Source organism: Oncorhynchus gorbuscha, linkage group LG04 (genome assembly GCF_021184085.1).
Source record: "Oncorhynchus gorbuscha isolate QuinsamMale2020 ecotype Even-year linkage group LG04, OgorEven_v1.0, whole genome shotgun sequence".
Lineage (NCBI taxonomy): Eukaryota > Metazoa > Chordata > Actinopteri > Salmoniformes > Salmonidae > Oncorhynchus > Oncorhynchus gorbuscha.
The window spans coordinates 71,754,280-71,775,041 of record NC_060176.1 but is presented as its reverse complement, the minus strand read 5'-3'; the positions used below and the strand labels follow the sequence as shown (position 1 = coordinate 71,775,041).

At 43.9% G+C, this 20,762-nt stretch overlaps 1 protein-coding gene across 1 annotated transcript in view; it reads right to left on the bottom strand.

Annotated features, from left to right (window-relative positions):
• The window catches only part of LOC124033048 (cotranscriptional regulator FAM172A homolog), a 301,295-nt gene that overhangs the window by 51,990 nt on the left and 228,543 nt on the right, over positions 1-20,762 (bottom strand). Inside the window, exon 8 of the mRNA XM_046344970.1 lies at positions 3,143-3,262. Coding sequence (XP_046200926.1) covers positions 3,143-3,262 — 120 coding nt within the window. The remainder of the gene's footprint in view (positions 1-3,142; positions 3,263-20,762) is intronic.

The following is a 20,762-nucleotide window of genomic DNA, read 5'->3' as shown; positions in this document are numbered from 1 at the left end:
TAATTGCTTGTATCTTAGCCAGAAGGCCAGATGATGGTTCTAAAACTGACAACCGATGCCACAGTGCAGAGGCAATCACATTGTTAACTATAATAGTGCGCCCCCTATATGACATATGAGATAGTAACCAACGCCATCTCCTCATCCTCCCTTCCACCATTTCAACCACCCCACGCCAATTTTTTTCCATAGTCCCCTCATCTCCGAGGTACACTCCAAGATACTTAACCTCTTGGTCCTACCTGGCACGCAGGCGTCCCATCTAGAGCTCTGGAAATGCAAATGCGCTACGCTAAATGCTAATAGTATTAGTTAAAACTCAAACGTTCATTAAAATACACATGCAGGGTATTGAATTAAAGCTACACTCGTTGTGAATCCAGGCAACGAGTCAGATTTTTAAAATGCTTTTCGGCGAAAGCATGAGAAGCTATTATCTGATAGCATGTAACACCCCAAAAGACCCGCAGGGGACGTAAACAAATTATTAGCATAGTCGTCGCTACACAAACCGCACAAATAAAATATAAAACATTCATTACCTTTGACCATCTTCTTTGTTGGCACTCCTAGATGTCCCATAATCACTATTGTGTCTTTTTTTCGATTAAATCGGTCCATATATAGCCTAGATATCGATCTATGAAGACTGTGATAAACGGGAAAAAATTGCGTTTCATAAAGTAACGTCATTTTTTAAAATTCAAAAAGTCGACGATAAACTTTCACAAAACACTTCGAAATACTTTTGTAATGCAACTTTAGGTATTAGTACACGTTAATAACGTTCAAGGAATAACAATTCCTTGAAGTCGCGGATGGATATTCATTTCCATTTTCAGTGATCAGATATTCCTGCACTTTTCAATGAAACGCACGTTCTGTTATAGTCACAGCCGTGATTTAACCAGTTTTATAAACGTCTGAGTATTTTCTATCCACACATACTAATTATATGCATATACTATATTCCTGGCCTGAGTAGCAGGGCGCTGAAATGTTGCGCGATTTTTAACAGAATGTTTGAAAAAGTAGAGGGTCGACTTAACAGGTTAAAACCTCCCTTACACCATTCTAGCCCCGCTGGCACAGCCATGATCCCTCCAGACCATTCTCCAATCTGTAAAGCACAACTCTTTTCCCAATTTACCTTTGCAGAGGATATTCCCCTAAAACGCTCAACCATTAGACTCAAGCTATCCACCTCCGCTTGATTTTTCACTAACACAACTACATCATCAGCATAGGCTGAGAGACGAATAGGAGGAATATCCTCTGAAAAGTACACCCCTGCAATGCGACTTCTAATGCTATTTAGTAGTGGCTCTATAGCAATGGCATATAACATTCCTGACAAAGAACATCCCTGCCTAATACCTCTACACACTTTAAAAGGAGCACTCAAACCACCGTTAACTTTCAATACACTTTCAATGTCACCATATATTACCTTTATCATGGCAATAAAACCAGAGCTGAACCCAAACGCCTCAAGCGTGTGCCATAAATATTGATGTTCAACTCAGTCAAATGCCTTTTCCTGATCAATTGAAATTAGACCAGCATCCAACCCAATAGACCTAGAGACCTTTGACAATATCTTATAATCAGTGCACAATAAAACCACCGGCCTCCAGTTCTCCACCTCCCTCGGGTCACCCTTTTTGGGAAGTAGGGTGAGGACAGCCCTTCTGCAGCTTATTGGTAGTAACCCTCCGGTTAAACTATCATTAACTACTTCTAACCAATCCTCTCCCAACATAGCCCAAAAAGACTTAAAAAAGTCAACGGGAAGCCCATCAATGCCCGGTGCCCTTCCATTTTCCATGCCTTTTAATGCAGTGTATAAATCCTGCAAAGACAATGGTTCCTCAAGCTCAACCTGAGCTTCTGCAGCCACCTTTGGGAGCCTCTCCCCTTCCCTTCCTTCTGACTCCTCTTCCTCCTCCAACTACATGTTCCACCTCTTCCCTCTGCAGCATGGTTGAATTCTTTCTCTGCCCCTCTCTCTGTGTTGATGTGCAGAGGAGAGGAAGGGGACTGTGCCCTAGAACAGGGATGAACTGGCTTGTTAACAGAAGCAGCACTTTATCAAAGAAACCAAACATTATTTATTAGTAATAATTCCACCACGTTTCACACTCACACTGGCTGACTGTCCTATCACACTGGCTGACTGTCCTATCCCACTGGCTGACTGTCCTATCACACTGGCTGACTGTCCTATCACACTGGCTTATTGTCCTATCACACTGGCTGACTGTCCTAGCACACTGGCTGACTGTGTCCTATCACACTGGCTGACTGTCCTATCCCACTGGCTGACTGTCCTATCACACTGGCTGATTGTCCTATCACACTGGCTGACTGTCCTATCACACTGGCTGACTGTGTCCTATCACACTGGCTAACTGTCCTATCACACTGGCTGACTGTCCTATCACACTGGCTGACTGTCCTATCCCACTGGCTGACTGTCCTATCCCACTGGCTGATTGTCCTATCACACTGGCTGACTGTCCTATCACACTGGCTGACTGTGTCCTATCACACTGGCTGACTGTCCTATCCCACTGGCTGACTGTCCTATCACACTGGCTGACTGTCCTATCACACTGGCTGACTGTCCTATCACACTGGCTGACTGTCCTATCACACTGGCTGACTGTGTCCTATCACACTGGCCGACTGTGTCCTATCACACTGGCCGACTGTGTCCTATCACACTGGCCGACTGTCCTATCACACTGGCTGACTGTCCTATCACACTGGCTGACTGTCCTATCACACTGGCCGACTGTCCTATCACACTGGCTGACTGTCCTATCACACTGGCTGACTGTCCTATCACACTGGCTGACTGTCCTATCACACTGGCTGACTGTCCTATCACACTGGCTGACTGTCCTATCACACTGGCTGACTGTCCTATCACACTGGTTGACTGTCCTATCACACTGGCCGACTGTCCTATCACACTGGCTGACTGTCCTATCACACTGGCTGACTGTCCTATCACACTGGCTGACTGTCCTATCACACTGGCTGACTGTCCTATCACACTGGCTGACTGTCCCAGAGGTGGTTGGCTAGAGGGGCGATGCGGGAGAGACAAGATCAGAGGAGGAAAACAACCACTCACCAGCTCCACCAATGACAAGCCTCCGTAGCTGTGCGCCACGATAAAGACATTCCTGGCGCCAGCGTTGGACACAAAGTGGTCCCACACGTACAGCAAGTGTTCCTCGGGGGAGCCGTTTTCCTGTAACACAAGGACTTCACGTTACAGCGCCAAAACAAACACAAAACACACAGGAGCAACAGAGAGAGGAAGATTGAAGAAGGGGTGAGAAATCAGAGGCAGACAAAAATAGACAGATTGATTTAAAGACTGATTTAATTAAGTGATAATGCCAGAGAAGCAGGTGTTTGGAGGATATATTGGCACGGGTGTTGTTAGTCCAAAGACCGGCTTCGAGGGCATTATCACTTTTATCCAACGGTTTACCAACATCTGCAAATAATGATTGACATATTTTCATTAGAAACATTTTTATTAATTCATTCATACTATTGCATATAGTCACGATATAAATCTAGGGTTGTCGGGGAAGCGACCCAATCGTTCAGTCTTTTGTTCTGTATCTATTGATGAGACCCAGTCATTCAGTCTTTTGTTCTGTATCTATTGATGAGACCCAGTCGTTCAGTCTTTTGTTCTGTATCTATTGATGAGACCCAGTCATTCAGTCTTTTGTTCTGTATCTATTGATGAGACCCAGTCATTCAGTCTTTTGTTCTGTATCTATTGATGAGACCCAGTCGTTCAGTCTTTTGTTCTGTATCTATTGATGAGACCCAGTCATTCAGTCTTTTGTTCTGTATCTATTGATGAGACCCAGTCGTTCAGTCTTTTGTTCTGTATCTATTGATGAGACCCAGTCATTCAGTCTTTTGTTCTGTATCTATTGATGAGACCCAGTCATTCAGTCTTTTGTTCTGTATCTATTGATGAGACCCAGTCGTTCAGTCTTTTGTTCTGTATCTATTGATGAGACCCAGTCATTCAGTCTTTTGTTCTGTATCTATTGATGAGACCCAGTCGTTCAGTCTAAATGTTTTATTGACATCCTGGCTGGCAACATTCTTATTGCTAGCCAGCCAACTACGGATAAATTACAGTAACGTCAAAAAGCTGATTCATGATTTCGACTGGCTGAGAAATGCTGCCTGTCTGTCTGTCTCGTCCTGAGACGTTCATTAATATGGGACAGCAGGCATTTCAGTATTGAAACATTGTTGCAAATGTTGGAGAGACAGACAGCAAGGTTTATACAAATCTCCTCTGTTGAAAACTAAACAGTCTAAAAGAAATGTGAGATAATGTCTCAACACTTTTTACAGTGTCGATATACTTTATAAATTACCTGGCTGGGCTGATGCGACAGTGGATTGGGCAGTCAAACGGAACAGAGTAAATAGGCATTTTAATGTCAAAGATTTAACCGGTGGCAACTTGTCGAAAAGACACCGGCTGGAATGTAGCTTTAACCAATCAACATCTAGGATTAGACCCACCCGTTGTATAAAGATAAACTAAATATGAGAGACAAAAAGAGAAAAAAGGAAAGTAACAGAAATGGTTCTGCCACAGTAAGCATGAAGGCCTATTCCAGGGACAGTGATAAGATGAAACACTGCTGATGGCAGAGGGCGTTTTTTTTTTGGGGGGGGGGAATACTGACTGCTGCAGGATCGATGGAGCACCTGTATGGCGGCAATGGAGCACCTGTATGGCGGCAATGGAGCACCTGTATGGCGGCAATGGAGCACCTGTATGGCGGCAATGGAGCACCTGTATGGCGGCAATGGAGCACCTGTATGGCGGCAATGGAGCACCTGTATGGCGGCAATGGAGCACCTGTATGGCGGCAATGGAGCACCTGTATGGCGGCAATGGAGCACCTGTATGGCGGCAATGGAGCACCTGTATGGCGGCAATGGAGCACCTGTATGGCGGCAATGGAGCACCTGTATGGCGGCAATGGAGCACCTGTATGGCGGCAAACACCCCGTAGGTAGGCGTATTTTAAACCAAGCTACATTCCAACTCACACAAAGTATATGCATGAACAATGGTGAATCAAATCACACACATGCACTCGCACACACAAATCAGATGAGTTTCAATACATCATAAAGTCCACACACGTGGGTTGTGTTTTAACGGAGCATCACTAAGTGCAATTGTTTGTGCCATGCTCCATCTTCAGCAGGCAAATAAATACCCTTTCTGTCATTTGGTGAAACCACTCCAAAGAGAGCAAAAACAGAGAGAGAGCAAAAACAGAGAGAGAGCAAAAACAGTCTGGTTAGCTGACAGAGGGGGTAAATGGTAACAAAGCTTCATGTGCACTTAGCCTAAATGTCTGGGGCGGTTGTTTTACTCTATGCTGTGACTGACGGTTCTAGTGGCTTATCTGAGGCAATGGCTGTTTGTTTCATAAAGGTCAGGGGAAAATGCTGTGCCATTTCACTGAAGACACAGCTTACACCCACTCACACCCAAGCATTGAGTATTGAAAACAGACAAAATACTTTTCAATATAGTTGTTGATTCGCTGTTGTTATTGTGCTGGAGCGATCACGTGTGTGCGTGCGTGTGCATGTGTGTGGAGGTACAGTAAATAAACCTCTTGGCTTGTTTAACTAAAATCCCCTACGCAAAAATGTATGGGGAAAAAACAATTGGAATCATTTCTGCTTTAAATGTTTTTATATACAGTACCATTCAAAAGTTTGGACACTACTAATACCCACTACCCTACTAATTTATGGCTCTACACAGAATTATGAAGCTGGTTGAGAGAATGCCAAGAGTGTACAAAGCTGTCATCAAGGCAAAGGGTGGCTACTTTGAAGAATGTCAAATATAAAATATATTTTGATTTGTTTAACACTTTATTTGGTTACTACGTAATTCCACATGTATTATTTCATAGTTTTGATGTCTTCACTATTACTCTACAATTATAAAGAACCCCCTTTGAATCAGTAGGTGTGTCCAAACTTTTAACTGGTCCTGCATAAAACATTCTATTGGTTGCAAGAATTTTGTATAATAATTTAAATACAAAAACTCTGTTTTGAATCTGGTGTCATTTTGTATACCAGTTCATAAACCATGTACCATGGAATCCGTACATCGAAAATATCTTCCCAACTACTTTAGAATCTATATGGCAAAATGTTTTGGTCCTTAAATGAGTGGTAAAAAAAAAAAAAAAGATGAACCAATTTTGGTTTTTAATGCAGGGTCGACAGAGAAGTTCCTTACTTGCTCTCCTTTCCACGTGACATTTCCATATATTTCTGTTAGCTGCATGTGTGACATAACTCCACCAGTCCTATTTATGATATCATTTACAAATATTATATTGTTTTAAATTTAGTTCCCCCCCCCACAAAAAAGTATGTTTTATCAAATAGTACATTTGAGTTCAACCATAATATTTGTTGAAAGGTTGTATGTAATCAGAATAAAAGGAAAAGGGCCATTCCTGAACATGGCGTTAGACATTCTTATTAATCTGCTAGATAAACCAGTTAGGATTTAAGTATAAACTCTTGGCTTGTTTATGTTTGCTGTTGTAATTATATAAGGAGGGAGGGTGGTTGTGTTCAGAGCCAGACTTTACGGAGGGTGATGCATAGGTGGGTAACACTGCGCCCTTCCCCACCCTGATCAACATGGGAGGAGGGGTGTGTTGGGGTGGGGTGGGGGCAGAGTTGGCTGTCTGAAGGCCTGTGACAACAAGGCCTTTGAAGTCGTCCTCTCCTTCGCTGAGTCACCATTCATCTACAAGGGCTCTGTTTCATAATCCCTCCCTCCCTCCCTCAAACTACACCTGCTGTTCTCTCTCTCTTCACATGACCTTCCCTACTGAGGCTTGTTAGGTGGTCATATGGACTTACACACATGACCTTCTTCCTTTCCCTCATCCCTCGTAATTGAGAAGTAGACATTGGTTTGAAGCTCAACATGAAGAACATTTACATGGGCACCGCGATGCCTACTCTACCAAGGTTTTCCAGAACACAGCTTTGACCTACTACAGTAGCTATGTTGGTCTACTGTACTTCAAACAATGTGTAGGCAGGTTGACTAGGAAAACATCTCAAACAGCGTAATTCATACTCTTGGAGGAGGTTCTCCCACAACAGTGTGATTTCTACTGCATACAAGTTAAAGTATTGGATTTGTCACACACTACCCTAATCCCATTACACTACCATTTCAAACTCTTTTATCCCTCTTGCTGTGTTCCGGTCAAATTAGACCGATTTACAAGTTCTCTCTGAAAAAATGTTGTTCATTTAATCGGTTGTCATAAGGTTCCATGACATTGTACACACAGGGCATCTGAACACACAAAATACATTGAGATGATTTTCATTACATTTTGGGTATTTTATTGAACTTTTGTACACCTGTGGTGTTCCAGGTCAAAAATGACCGGTCATTAGAAATGAATGGGTGAGACTACAATAAGTGTATAACATTGAGTTCAGTCACATACCCATTCATGCATGTGTGTTTGAGCACATATGCACACCTCACTCCCCTTCTTGGCATCCATGGCAACCCCCACAGGAACCTTTCCCCAATAGAATCTTTCCCCCACAGGAACCTTTCCCCAATAGAATCTTTCCCCCAAGGGAACCACACCTGTTGGCATTCTAACAAACAATTGCAACATTGTTTCAATAATATATAGAACTTTTCTCACAGCTCTGGTATATAAAGCTTTTTTGAGGCCTTGCTCACAATTCATTCTGTGGCAACACAATGACCAAACAATATACTGTATGTGAGGCTCTTGATCATATCTTTGATCATGATACTGGTGAGGAGGACAGAGTCCTTGTTAAACTTTGACACAAAGTCGTCTGTGATAAATAGCACTATGTTTCATCTGAGCATTTGTTTAGTCAAAATAATCCATACATTATGCTTTTTTTAAACTCAAAAACAAGTTGAATGAGCTCAGGTTAATAGCAAATAGAAGTTCAAAACGTGTAATGTTCACAAGAACTTAAGTTGATATAAAGATGTAACACAACATTAGGTGAAAATGTATGTATTATTATGGATTTATAATCAGCTATAATGGGGCGGTCATTTTGGACCGGGAGCACAGAATTAATGAACATGAAACTAACACAACAGGAGGGTTAATTATATGAAAGCAAGCTTTGCTTTTATACTTTCTCAGCTACAGTTTGTGTTGTGTCCTGTCTGACAGTGAAATGTAGAGAGCTCTTAACATGACTTGGACTATGGAGTAGGTAGCTAGCTAGCTAGCTAGCTATTGTTACAAAAGCTCATTGCATGCACTGTACGGTAGCAGAGTGACAATAAACGTTTGGTGTTGTTTATGATGTAGCTAGCTAACTAGTTATGTCTTGTGGACAAACATAGGATTGGCATTTGGATGTGAGTAACTTTAGCTAGCATATGTGTCAAGGTCAGCTGTTGTTGTCTGGCTCTAGCTAGCTAGCTAGCTAGCTAGGTAACGGCTGAAATAATTTGTGCAAAAACATTCCATAACCAAATATAGCTAGCTACCATTCTTTGCCTGGTTGTTAGCTAACTGTTAGCTATCTTTTAGATGGCTGGTGTTAGCTAGCTGCTGGACAAGCAATGTAACACTAGCTAGGTAATGTTAACTAGCTAGTTAATCAAAATATATGTTTGCATTTATTGATTAACAAAAGGCGTAATGGGTCCATACTCAAATGTTTTATTTTCACTGCATCAGGGACACTGTACACAGACGTTTAGGCATTGTAGCCTTCTTCAGTGTGTAGGTTAATTGATAACCTCAGCCGAGCAACCAAGTTGTTCAACCCGTCTGCGCTTCGGCTGAAAAAGTTAACATTGTTAGAAATGCTACAAAAAGTTAGCACATCGTTGGTTCTTAATGGTAAGAAATGGGCACGTGAAAACAAATTACACATTTAATACAAACGGTTGCACCTGCAAACATTTGAAGTCTAATGGCCACTATATGGATGTTAAATTCTTGTTTTACTCCGACGTCTAGAATACTCTGAAAACTCAATTGTTAACGACCCTGTTAGAAATCTGGTATGTGGTTCTCACTAACAGCCGAATGCCCCCATAATAATTGAATAGAGACAAGAGCATCAAGGTATTTAAATGGCTAGGTGCTGTGTATGAAGGACTGCTCTGTGTGGCTCTAGCTAATCTGAAGTAATTTGTGTAAAAACCTTTCATAACCAAATATAGCTAGCAACCTTTCTTTACCTCTCCGTTAGCTGTGTGTTCTGTGAGGTCCAGTTTCAGCATGTCACAGTATAAGGTAGCTCAGATTTTTTTTAACGCTAGCTTTGGACAGCACCGGCTTGATCGTCATGACAAACAGGTAGCGTCTTCCCCTTATCACCCGAGCACAGAATCCCGACAGCTGGCCCCAACGCCCACCCACCTCCTCTATTTGGCTACCTGGCCCAATAGCACTTTGCATTATCTAAACAGCATTTACATATTGAGGTTCTTATTTCCCAGGGTTAATTAGCTCTTGTGAAGCGGGCACCCTCAGAGACTAGCTTCCTGTTACACGCCTGCCAAATTAGTTATTTCTTACTTTTCCTTTTTCCCCCTCTGGTCATCCAATGTGTGTGCCAGGTCTGACATTCCCTACTGCTCACCTGTTGCCAGCATCTTCAAGTGATGACTGTCACTGGTGTTTTGAAGTGCATGTGTATGAGTGCCGATTGATTGTGGCACTGTTGACAGTAGCCAACAGTGAATAGCGTATAGACAGTTTGTCCTCTCTCTTGAATAGACAATATAAGGGTCCTCTCAGGCTTCCAGTGAGCTGTCCACACGGTTACCATATACCCAAAAATCTGTACATTTATGTTGCTTATCTTACTTTTTGAGTGAATGATTCTTTGATTTGCATTAATTCATAGCCCTTTGGAGGAGTCAAAAATAGATCAAAAGAGTGATGGAGTGAGTCGCAGAGGAGAGGGAGACAGTGTAATGTTAAATGATTATCTCAGATCTAGCTAGCTGGGCAGGTTGACAGTCTCTCTCTCTCTCTCTCTCTCTCTCTCTCTCTCTCTCTCTCTCTCTCTCTCTCTCTCTCTCTCTCTCTCTCTCTCTCTCTCTCTCCCAGTAATCAGCGAGGAACACTGGGCTGATATAACGTCTCTCTCTCTCTCTCAGTAATCAGCGAGGAACACTGGGCTGATATAGCCTCTCTCTCTCTTTCTCAGTAATCAGCGAGGAACACTGGGCTGATATAGCGTCTCTCTTCTCTCTCTCTCTCTCTCTCTCTCTCTCTCTCTCTCTCTCTCTCTCAGTAATCAGCGAGGAACACTGGGCTGATATAGCATCTCTCTCTCTCTCTCTCTCTCTCTCTCTCTCTTCTGTAATCAGCCAGGAACACTGGGCTGATATAGCGTCTCTCTCTCTCTCTCTCTGTAATCAGCCAGGAACACTGGGCTGATATAGCGTCTCTCTCTCTCTCTCTCTCTCTCTCTCTCTCTCTCTCTCTCTCTCTCTCTCAGTAATCAGCGAGGAACACTGGGCTGATATAGCGTCTCTCTCTCTCAGTAATCAGCGAGGAACACTGGGCTGATATAGCGTCTCTCTCTCTGCACTCAGACATACAGTCTCCCTTGTGTATAGTGTCACTCAAACCTAGTCCTCACTAACCAGTCAGACAAAGATCAGACAACTCGACCTGTGTCCATGTAATTAATACAAACACAGTAGTGAAAGCTCCATATACTGTACAACAGTGAGAGGTGCGTGAGACAGCAAGCAGGGAGGAACAGTAAGCAGTTGATTATGGATAATGGACCAGCCCATCTACAGATATAAGCACAAACACAGGCACACACATACCATATTATCTCTCAAGAGAATTCTCATCGGTTATTGTCACAGCCGTGTATATCCCCCTCAAGCCGATACTACGATGGCCCTCAAGGAACTTCACTGGACTCTATGCAAACTGGAAACCATATAGCCTGAAGCTGCATTTATTGTAGCTGGGGATATTAACAAAGCAAATTTGAGAACAAGGCTACCTAAATTCTATCAGCATATTGATTGTAGCACTCATGCGGGCAATACACTGGATCACTGCTACTCTAACTTCCTCAATGCTTACCAGGCCCTCCGCTACCCTTCCTTCGGCAAATCTGACAACGACTCCATTTTGCTCCTCCAGTCCTATAGGCAGAAACTCAAACAGGATGTATCCGTGACAAGAACTATTCAAAGTTTGTCTGACAAATCGGAATCCACACTTTAAGATTGACCTCCGTCATCATGAAGTGCTTTGAGAGACTAGTCAAGGACCATATCACCTCCAACCTACCTGACACCCTAGACCCACTCCAATTTGCATACAGCCCGAATAGGCCCACAGACGATGCAATCACAATCACACTGCACACTGCCCTATCCCATCTTGATAAGAGGAATGCCTATGTAAGAATGCTGTTCATTGACTACAGCTCAGTATTCAACACCACAGTAAACTCCAATCTCATTATTAAGCTTGAGGATCTGGGTCTCAACCCCACCCTGTGCAATTGGGTCCTGGACTTCCTGACGTGCCGCTCTCAGGTGGTGAAGGTAGGATACAATATCTCCACTTCACTGATCCTCAACACTGGGGCCCCACAAGTGTGCATGCTAAGCCCCCTCCTGTACTCCCTGTAAACCCATGACTGCGTGGCCATGCACGCCTCCAACTCAATCATCAAGTTTGCAGACAACACATCAAGTGGGCTTGATTACCAACAACAACGAGACAGCCTACAGGGAGGAGGTGAGGGCACTCAGTGTGGTGCCAGGAAAATAACCTCTCACTAAACATCAACAAAACAAAGGAGATGATCGTGGACTGCAGAGGGAGCACCCACCTATCCACATCGACAGGACAGCAGTGGAGAAGGTGGAGAGTTTTAAGTTCCCCGGCGTGCAGATCGTGGACAAACTGAAATGGTCCACTCACACAGACAGTGTGGGGAAGAAGGTGCAACAGCGCCTCTTCAACCTCAGGATGCTGAAAAAATGTGGCTTTTCACCTACAACCCTCACAAACTAAAACTTTTGACTGGTAGTGTATGTATATATTCTTATTCCATCCCTTTACTTAGATTTGTATGTATTAAGTAGTTGTGAAATTGTTAGATTACTTGTTAGATATTACTGCACTGTCGGAACTAGAAGCACAAGCATTCCGCTACACTCGCATTAACATCTGCTAACCATGTGTATGTAATCAACAACATTTTATTTGATACGAAAGAGTCTGCTGACCAACGCCCTTGATCAAACTTTGCCTTGTTTGAAAGAGGAGGATAAAACAGTACAAAGACAACCAGTGCTTTCAATTCCCCACCCATCCACACCCCTCTCATCATTGAGACCCACACACTCCCACAGTCCTCCAGAAACTCACTGTCTGTTTTCTTTCCCCACTTTCTCCTCTCTGTTTACAGGACATTTATGAGAAGCAGGGAGAGGAGAGAACCCAGCTATGGCCACAATAACAGCACTAACGCCAAGACAAACACCCCAGCCCACCAACCCAGGAAAGAATGAATCTAACAGTATCAACACACACTGACAAACAACCACTACGGGCTTCCCCTCCCTCCTAGGGCTGGGCGATATGGCCTAAACATTATATCTCAATAATGATTATTATTTATTTTTTTAACTTATGGGCGATTCACAATATATATTTAGATTTCTGTTAAAAAAAACGTATCTAAATAAGCTTTGTTGTATAATTAAGGTCAATACACTGCATTTCAAACAGTCAGCAGTAATCTAATGAATTCAGGGCTTGTAAAATGACATTAGGCTAAATATAAACCTTCCACAACCATCATACCAACTAATAATGGCATTATTTCATCAAAATGGTTTAACGTGCTTATTTGTAGTAATCACTGATCTGGCTTTCAAGTCTGTCTATAAAAATGACATTTTGGTTCCAAATTGAACCAGAACCATGCATACTGCATATTCACTCATAATGACTCATTTATTGTGGCAGGAATTGCAGAAAATTAAACACAGGTCTCATAACCAGCTAATCTTTATATTTCAAGTTTAACCAACCTGGAACTATTTGCTAGTTAACAAAGTAGAACAGTTGGTTTTATGCTTATTGCACATTTATAAAACACAGATTGGTACTCCGGTTTTAGTAGTGCCTGCTCTATGCACAAATTGAGTTGTTAAGACATAAAAAGGGTGTAGATAGAAAGATCATCTTCTCGATCACAGTAACATAGTGGCTACATATGTTTCGGCATCAATATGACCGATTCTGTTGGACCAAACCTTAAATGCAAACAGTGAGTTGAAACCGCTTGTCAGAGAGGAAGAAGCAATCTCTCATCGCTGTTGTTGTGAGTGGCCGGGGCTTGATGTGTGTGTGTCAATGGGAAGGTGTCCACAGCACAGCAGGAGTGAAGGAGACAAGGGCAAAAAGACAACGGCAGAACAAGCGCTCAAAAGAAAAAAGACAAAATATTCTTGCAATACGGGCATGTGGAATATCACGCTAAAACAAATTATAATCAATCCGTCTCCTTCCATCGATCAATCAAATAAAGGCCTTTTTACACCAGCGGTTGTCACAAAGTGCATATACAAAAACCAAGCAATGCAGCTGTTCTCACACTGACAGCGTCGTGAAGAGGGCGCAGCAGCGCCTCTTCAACCTCAGGAGGCTGAAGAAATTCGGCTTGTCACCAAAAGCACTCACAAACTTCTACAGATGCACAATCGAGAGTATCCTGGCGGGCTGTATCACTGCCTGGTACGGCAACTGCTCCGCCCTCAACCGTAAGGCTCTCCAGAGGGTAGTGAGGTCTGCACAACGCATCACCGGGGGCAAACTACCTGCCCTCCAGGACACCTACACCACCCGATGTTACAGGAAGGCCATAAAGATCATCAAGGACATCAACCACCCGAACCACTGCCTGTTCACCCCGCTATCATCCAGAAGGCGAGGTCAGTACAGGTGCATCAAAGCTGGGACCGAGAGACTGAAAAACAGCTTATATCTCAAGGCCATCAGACTGTTAAACAGCCACCACTAACATTGAGTGGCTGCTGCCAACACACTGTCATTGACACTGACCCAACTCCAGCCACTTTAATAATGGGAATTGATGGTATATGATGTAAATATATCACTAGCCACTTTAAACAATGCTACCTTATATAATGTTACTTACCCTACATTATTCATCTCATATGCATACGTATATACTGTACTCTATATCATCGACTGCATCCTTATGTAATACATGTATCACTAGCCACTTTAACTATGCCACTTTGTTTACTTTGTCTACATACTCATCTCATATGTATATACTGTACTCGATACCATCTACTGTATGCTGCTCTGTACCATCACTCATTCATATATCCTTATGTACATATTCTTTATCCCCTTACACTGTGTATAAGACAGTAGTTTTGGAATTGTTAGTTAGATTACTTGTTGGTTATCACTGCATTGTCAGAACTAGAAGCACAAGCATTTCGCTACACTCGCATTAACATCTGCTAACCATGTGTATGTGACAAATAAAATTTGATTTGATTTGATTTGATTCTCTCGCTCCCTCCCAGGAAATAGATAGTGCTCAGACAGTCTACAGGTGTAGACTAAAAGTGAGCTGCTTACTTACAGGCCTTTGCCAACAACGCAGAGATAATATATAGAACTAATGGAAAATAGAAACATAATAAATACACAATGAGTAACGATAACGGGGCTGTATACACTGGGTAGCAGTATCGAGTCAATGTGCGGGGTTTCGAGGCAATTGAGGTAGATACAGTGCCTTGCGAAAGTATTCGGCCCCCTTGAACTTTGCAACCTTTTGCCACATTTCAGGCTTCAAACATAAAGATATAAACTGTATTTTTTTGTGAAGAATCAACAACAAGTGGGACACAATCATGAAGTGGAACAACATTTATTGGATATTTCAAACTTTTTTAACAAATCAAAAACTGAAAAATTGGGCGTGCAAAATTATTCAGCCCCCTTAAGTTAAAACTTTGTAGCGCCACCTTTTGCTGAGATTACAGCTGTAAGTCGCTTGGGGTATGTCTATCAGTTTTGCACATCGAGAGACTGACATTTTTTCCCATTCCTCCTTGCAAAACAGCTCGAGCTCAGTGAGGTTGGATGGAGAGCATTTGTGAACAGCAGTTTTCAGTTCTTTCCACAGATTCTCGATTGGATTCAGGTCTGGACTTTGACTTGGCCATTCTAACACCTGGATATGTTTATTTTTGAACCATTCCATTGTAGATTTTGCTTTATGTTTTGGATCGTTGTCTTGTTGGAAGACAAATCTCCGTCCCAGTCTCAGGTCTTTTGCAGACTCCATCAGGTTTTCTTCCAGAATGGTCCTGTATTTGGCTCCATCCATCTTCCTATCAATTTTAACCATCTTCCCTGTCCCTGCTGAAGAAAAGCAGGCTCAAACCATGATGCTGCCACCACCATGTTTGACAGTGGGGATGGTGTGTTCAGGGTGATGGGCTGTGTTGCTTTTACGCCAAACATAACGTTTCACATTGTTGCCAAAAAGTTCCATTTTGGTTTCATCTGACCAGAGCACCTTCTTCCACATGTTTGGTGTGTCTCCCAGGTGGCTTGTGGCAAACTTTAAACGACACTTTGTATGGATATCTTTAAGAAATGGCTTTCTTCTTGCCACTCTTCCATAAAGGCCAGATTTGTGCAATATACGACTGATTGTTGTCCTATGGACAGAGTCTCCCACCTCAGCTGTAGATCTCTGCAGTTCATCCAGAGTGATCATGGGCCTCTTGGCTGCATCTCTAATCAGTCTTCTCCTTGTATGAGCTGAAAGTTTAGAGGGACGGCCAGGTCTTGGTAGATTTGCAGTGGTCTGATACTCCTTCCATTTCAATATTATCGCTTGCACAGTGCTCCTTGGGATGTTTGGGAAATGTTTGGGGAAGCTTGGGAAATCTTTTTGTATCAAAATCCGGCTTTAAACTTCTTCACAACAGTATCTCGGACCTGCCTGGTGTGTTCCTTGTTCTTCCATGATGCTCTCTGCGCTTTTAACGGACCTCTGAGACTATCACAGTGCAGGTGCATTTATACAGAGACTTGATTACACACAGGTGGATTGTATTTATCATCATTAGTCATTTAGGTCAACATTGGATCATTCAGAGATCCTCACTGAACTTCTGGAGAGAGTTTGCTGCACTGAAATTAAAGGGGCTGAATAATTTTGCACGCCCAATTTTTCCGTTTTTGATTTGTTAAAAAAGTTTGAAATATCCAATAAATGTCGTTCCACTTCATGATTGTGTCCCACTTGTTGTTGATTCTTCACAAAAAAAATACAGTTTTATATCTTTATGTTTGAAGCCTGAAATGTGGCAAAAGGTCGCAAAGTTCAAAGGGGCCGAATACTTTCACAAGGCACTGTATGTACCAGTGGAGGCTCCTCCTCAGAGGAAGGGGAGGACCATAAAAATAGTGAAACATAAAAAAGCGATCATTTTTAGATAAAACTAAATTAAATACATTCATGTCACCAAATCATTGATTAAAACACACTGTTTGGAGGAATACATTAGCCTCAACAGCACTCTGTAGGGTAGCACCATGGGGTAGCCGGAGGACAGCTAGTTTCCGTCCTCGCTTGGGTACATTGACTTTAATACAAAACCTATGAGGCTCATGGTTCTTATTCTCTTTCATAGATTTACACAGTAATGACGCTACCTTCGGAAAATATTCAAACCCTTTAACTTTTTCCACATTTTGTTATGTTTCAGCCTTATTCTAAAATGGATTAAATAAAATAACGTTTCCAGGAATCTACACACAATACCCCATAAAGACAAAGCGAAAACTGTTGTTTAGACATTTTTGAAGAAAAAAAAAAGAAAAAAAAAGAAAAACGTATTTTACATAAGTATTCAGACCATTTGCTATGAGATTCGAAATTGAGCTCAGGTGCATCCTGTTTCCATTCATCATCCTTGAGATGTTTCATCAACTTGATGAGAGTCCACCTGTGGTAAATTACATTGATTTGACATGATGGAAAGGCACACACCTGTCTATAAACAGTCTCACAGTTGACAAACCAAGCCGTGAAGTAAAGGAATTATCCGTAGAGCTCCGAGACAGGATTGTTTCGAGGCGCAGATCTGGGAAAGGGTACCAAAAAATGTGTGCAGCATTGAAGGTCCCCGAGAACACAGTGGCCTCCATCATTCTTATATGTAAGAAGTTTGAAACCACCAATACTCTTCCTATAGCTGTTTGCCCGACCAAACTGAGCAATTGGGAGAGAAGGATCTTTGAAGAACCCAATGGTCATTCTGACAAAGCTCTCGAGTCCCCCTGTGGAGGTGGTTGCACATCTGGAAGTTTCTCCCATCTCAAATGGTGGTGGCAGCATCATGCTGTGGGGGTGTTTTTTAGTGGCAGGAACTGGGAGACTGGTCAGGATCCAGGCAAAGATGTACGGAGAGATCCTTGATGAAATCCTGCTCCAGAGGGCTCAGGACCTCAGACTTGGCTGAAGGTTCACCTTCTAATAGGACAACGACCCTAAGCATACAGCCAAGACAACACAGGAGTGGCTTCGGGACAAGTCTCTGAATGTCCTTGAGTGGCCCAGCCAGAGCCCGGACTTGAACCCGATCAAACATCTCTGGAGAGAACTGAAAATAGATGTGCAGCAGCACTCCCCATCCAACCTAACAGAGCTTGACAGGATCTGCAGAGAAGAATAGGAGCAACTCCCCAAATAGTTAAATAAAGGTTATAGAAAAATAAAAAAGTGCCAAGCTTGTAGCGTCATACCCAAGAAGACTTGATACTGTAATCGCTGCCAAAGGTGCTTCAACAAAGTACTGAGCAAATGGTCTGAATACTTAGATAATATACAAAGATAATTGTGTAGTCTAGAGCGATTTTCTAGGTTAGCTAGCCAGCTATTGTCGTTCTTTTAACGCAACGTAACGTAATCAACACTGCTAGCTAGCCAGCTAGCCCCCGAATAGCAGCACTGTAGAAACTATTACACTCAACGGAACGACTTGATTAGTGTAGTGTCAACAACGCAGCCACTGCCAGCTAGCCTACAAAGTCAACAACACAGCCACTGCCAGCTAGCCTACTTCAGCAGTACTGTATCATTTTAATCATTTTAGTCAATAAGATTCTTGCTACGTAAGCTTAACTTTCTGAACATTCGAGACGTGTAGTCCACTTGTCATTCCAATCTCCTTTGCATTAGCGTAGCCTCTTCTGTAGCCTGTCAACTATGTGTCTGTCTATCCCTGTTCTCTCCTCTCTGCACAGACCATACAAACGCTCCACACCGCGTGGCCGCGGCCACCCTAATCTGGTGGTCCCAGCGCGCACGACCCATGTGGAGTTCCAGGTCTCCGGTAGCCTCTGGAACTGCCGATCTGCGGCCAACAAGGCAGTGTTCATCTCAGCCTATGCCTCCCTCCAGTCCCTCGACATCCTGGCACCGACGGAAACATGTATCACCACAGACAACACTGCTACTCCTACTGCTCTCTCTTCGTCCGCCCACGTGTTCTCGCACACCCCGAGAGCTTCTGGTCAGCGGGGTGGTGGCACCGGGATCCTCATCTCTCCCAAGTGGTCATTCTCTCTTTCTCCCCTTACCCATCTGTCTATCGCCTCCTTTGAATTCCATGCTGTCACAGTTACCAGCCCTTTCAAGCTTAACATCCTTATCATTTATCGCCCTCCAGGTTCCCTGGGAGAGTTCATCAATGAGCTTGATGCCTTGATAAGCTCCTTTCCTGAGGACGGCTCACCTCTCACAGTTCTGGGCGACTTTAACCTCCCCACGTCTACCTTTGACTCATTCCTCTCTGCCTCCTTCTTTCCACTCCTCTCCTCTTTTGATCTCACCCTCTCACCTTCCCTCCCTACTCACAAGGCAGGCAATACGCTCGACCTCATCTTTACTAGATGCTGTTCTTCCACTAACCTCATTGCAACTCCCCTCCAAGTCTCCGACCACTGCCTTGTATCCTTTTCCCTCTCGCTCTCATCCAACACCTCCCACACTGCCCCTACTCGGTTGGTATCGCGCCGTCCCAACCTTCGCTCTCTCTCCCCCGCTACTCTCTCCTCTTCCATCCTATCATCTCTTCCCTCTGCTCAAACCTTCTCCAACCTATCTCCTGATTCTGCCTCCTCAACCCTCCTCTCCTCCCTTTCTGCATCCTTTGACTCTCTATGTCCCCTATCCTCCAGGCCGGCTCGGTCCTCCCCTCCCGCTCCGTGGCTCGACGACTCATTGCGAGCTCACAGAACAGGGCTCCGGGCAGCCGAGCGGAAATGGAGGAAAACTCGCCTCCCTGCGGACCTGGCATCCTTTCACTCCCTCCTCTCTACATTTTCCTCCTCTGTCTCTGCTGCTAAAGCCACTTTCTACCACTCTAAATTCCAAGCATCTGCCTCTAACCCTAGGAAGCTCTTTGCCACCTTCTCCTCCCTCCTGAATCCCCCTCCTCCCCCCCTCCTCCCTCTCTGCAGATGACTTCGTCAACCATTTTGAAAAGAAGGTCGACGACATCCGATCCTCGTTTGCTAAGTCAAACGACACCGCTGGTTCTGCTCACACTGCCCTACCCTGTGCTCTGACCTCTTTCTCCCCTCTCTCTCCAGATTAAATCTTGCGTCTTGTGACGGCCGGCCGCCCAACAGCCTGCCTGCTTGACCCTATCCCCTCCTCTCTTCTCCAGACCATTTCCGGAGACCTTCTCCCTTACCTCACCTCGCTCATCAACTCATCCCTGACCGCTGGCTACGTCCGTTCCGTCTTCAAGAGAGCGAGAGTTGCACCCCTTCTGAAAAAACCTACACTCGATCCCTCCGATGTCAACAACTACAGACCAGTATCACTTCTTTCTTTTCTCTCCAAAACTCTCGAACGTGCCGTCCTTGGCCAGCACTCCCGCTATCTCTCTCTGAATGACCTTCTTGATCCAAATCAGTCAGGTTTCAAGACTAGTCATTCAACTGAGACTGCTCTTCTCTGTATCACTGAGGCGCTCCGCACTGCTAAAGCTAACTCTCTCTCCTCTGCTCTCATCCTTCTAGACCTATCGGCTGCCTTCGATACTGTGAACCATCATATCCTCCTCTCCACCCTCTCCGAGTTGGGCATCTCCGGCGCGGCCCACGCTTGGATTGCGTCCTACCTGACAGGTCGCTCCTACCAGGTGGCGTGGCGAGAATCTGTCTCCTCACCACGCGCTCTCACCACTGGTGTCCCCCAGGGCTCTGTTCTAGGCCCTCTCCTATTATCGCTATACACCAAGTCACTTGGCTCTGTCATAACCTCACATGGTCTCTCCTATCATTGCTATGCAGACGACACACAATTAATCTTCTCCTTTCCCCCTTCTGATGACCAGGTGGCGAATCGCATCTCTGCATGTCTGGCAGACATATCAGTGTGGATGACGGATCACCACCTCAAGCTGAACCTCGGCAAGACGGAGCTGCTCTTCCTCCCGGGGAAGGACTGCCCGTTCCATGATCTCACCATCACGGTTGACAACTCCATTGTGTCCTCCTCCCAGAGCGCTAAGAACCTTGGCGTGATCCTGGACAACA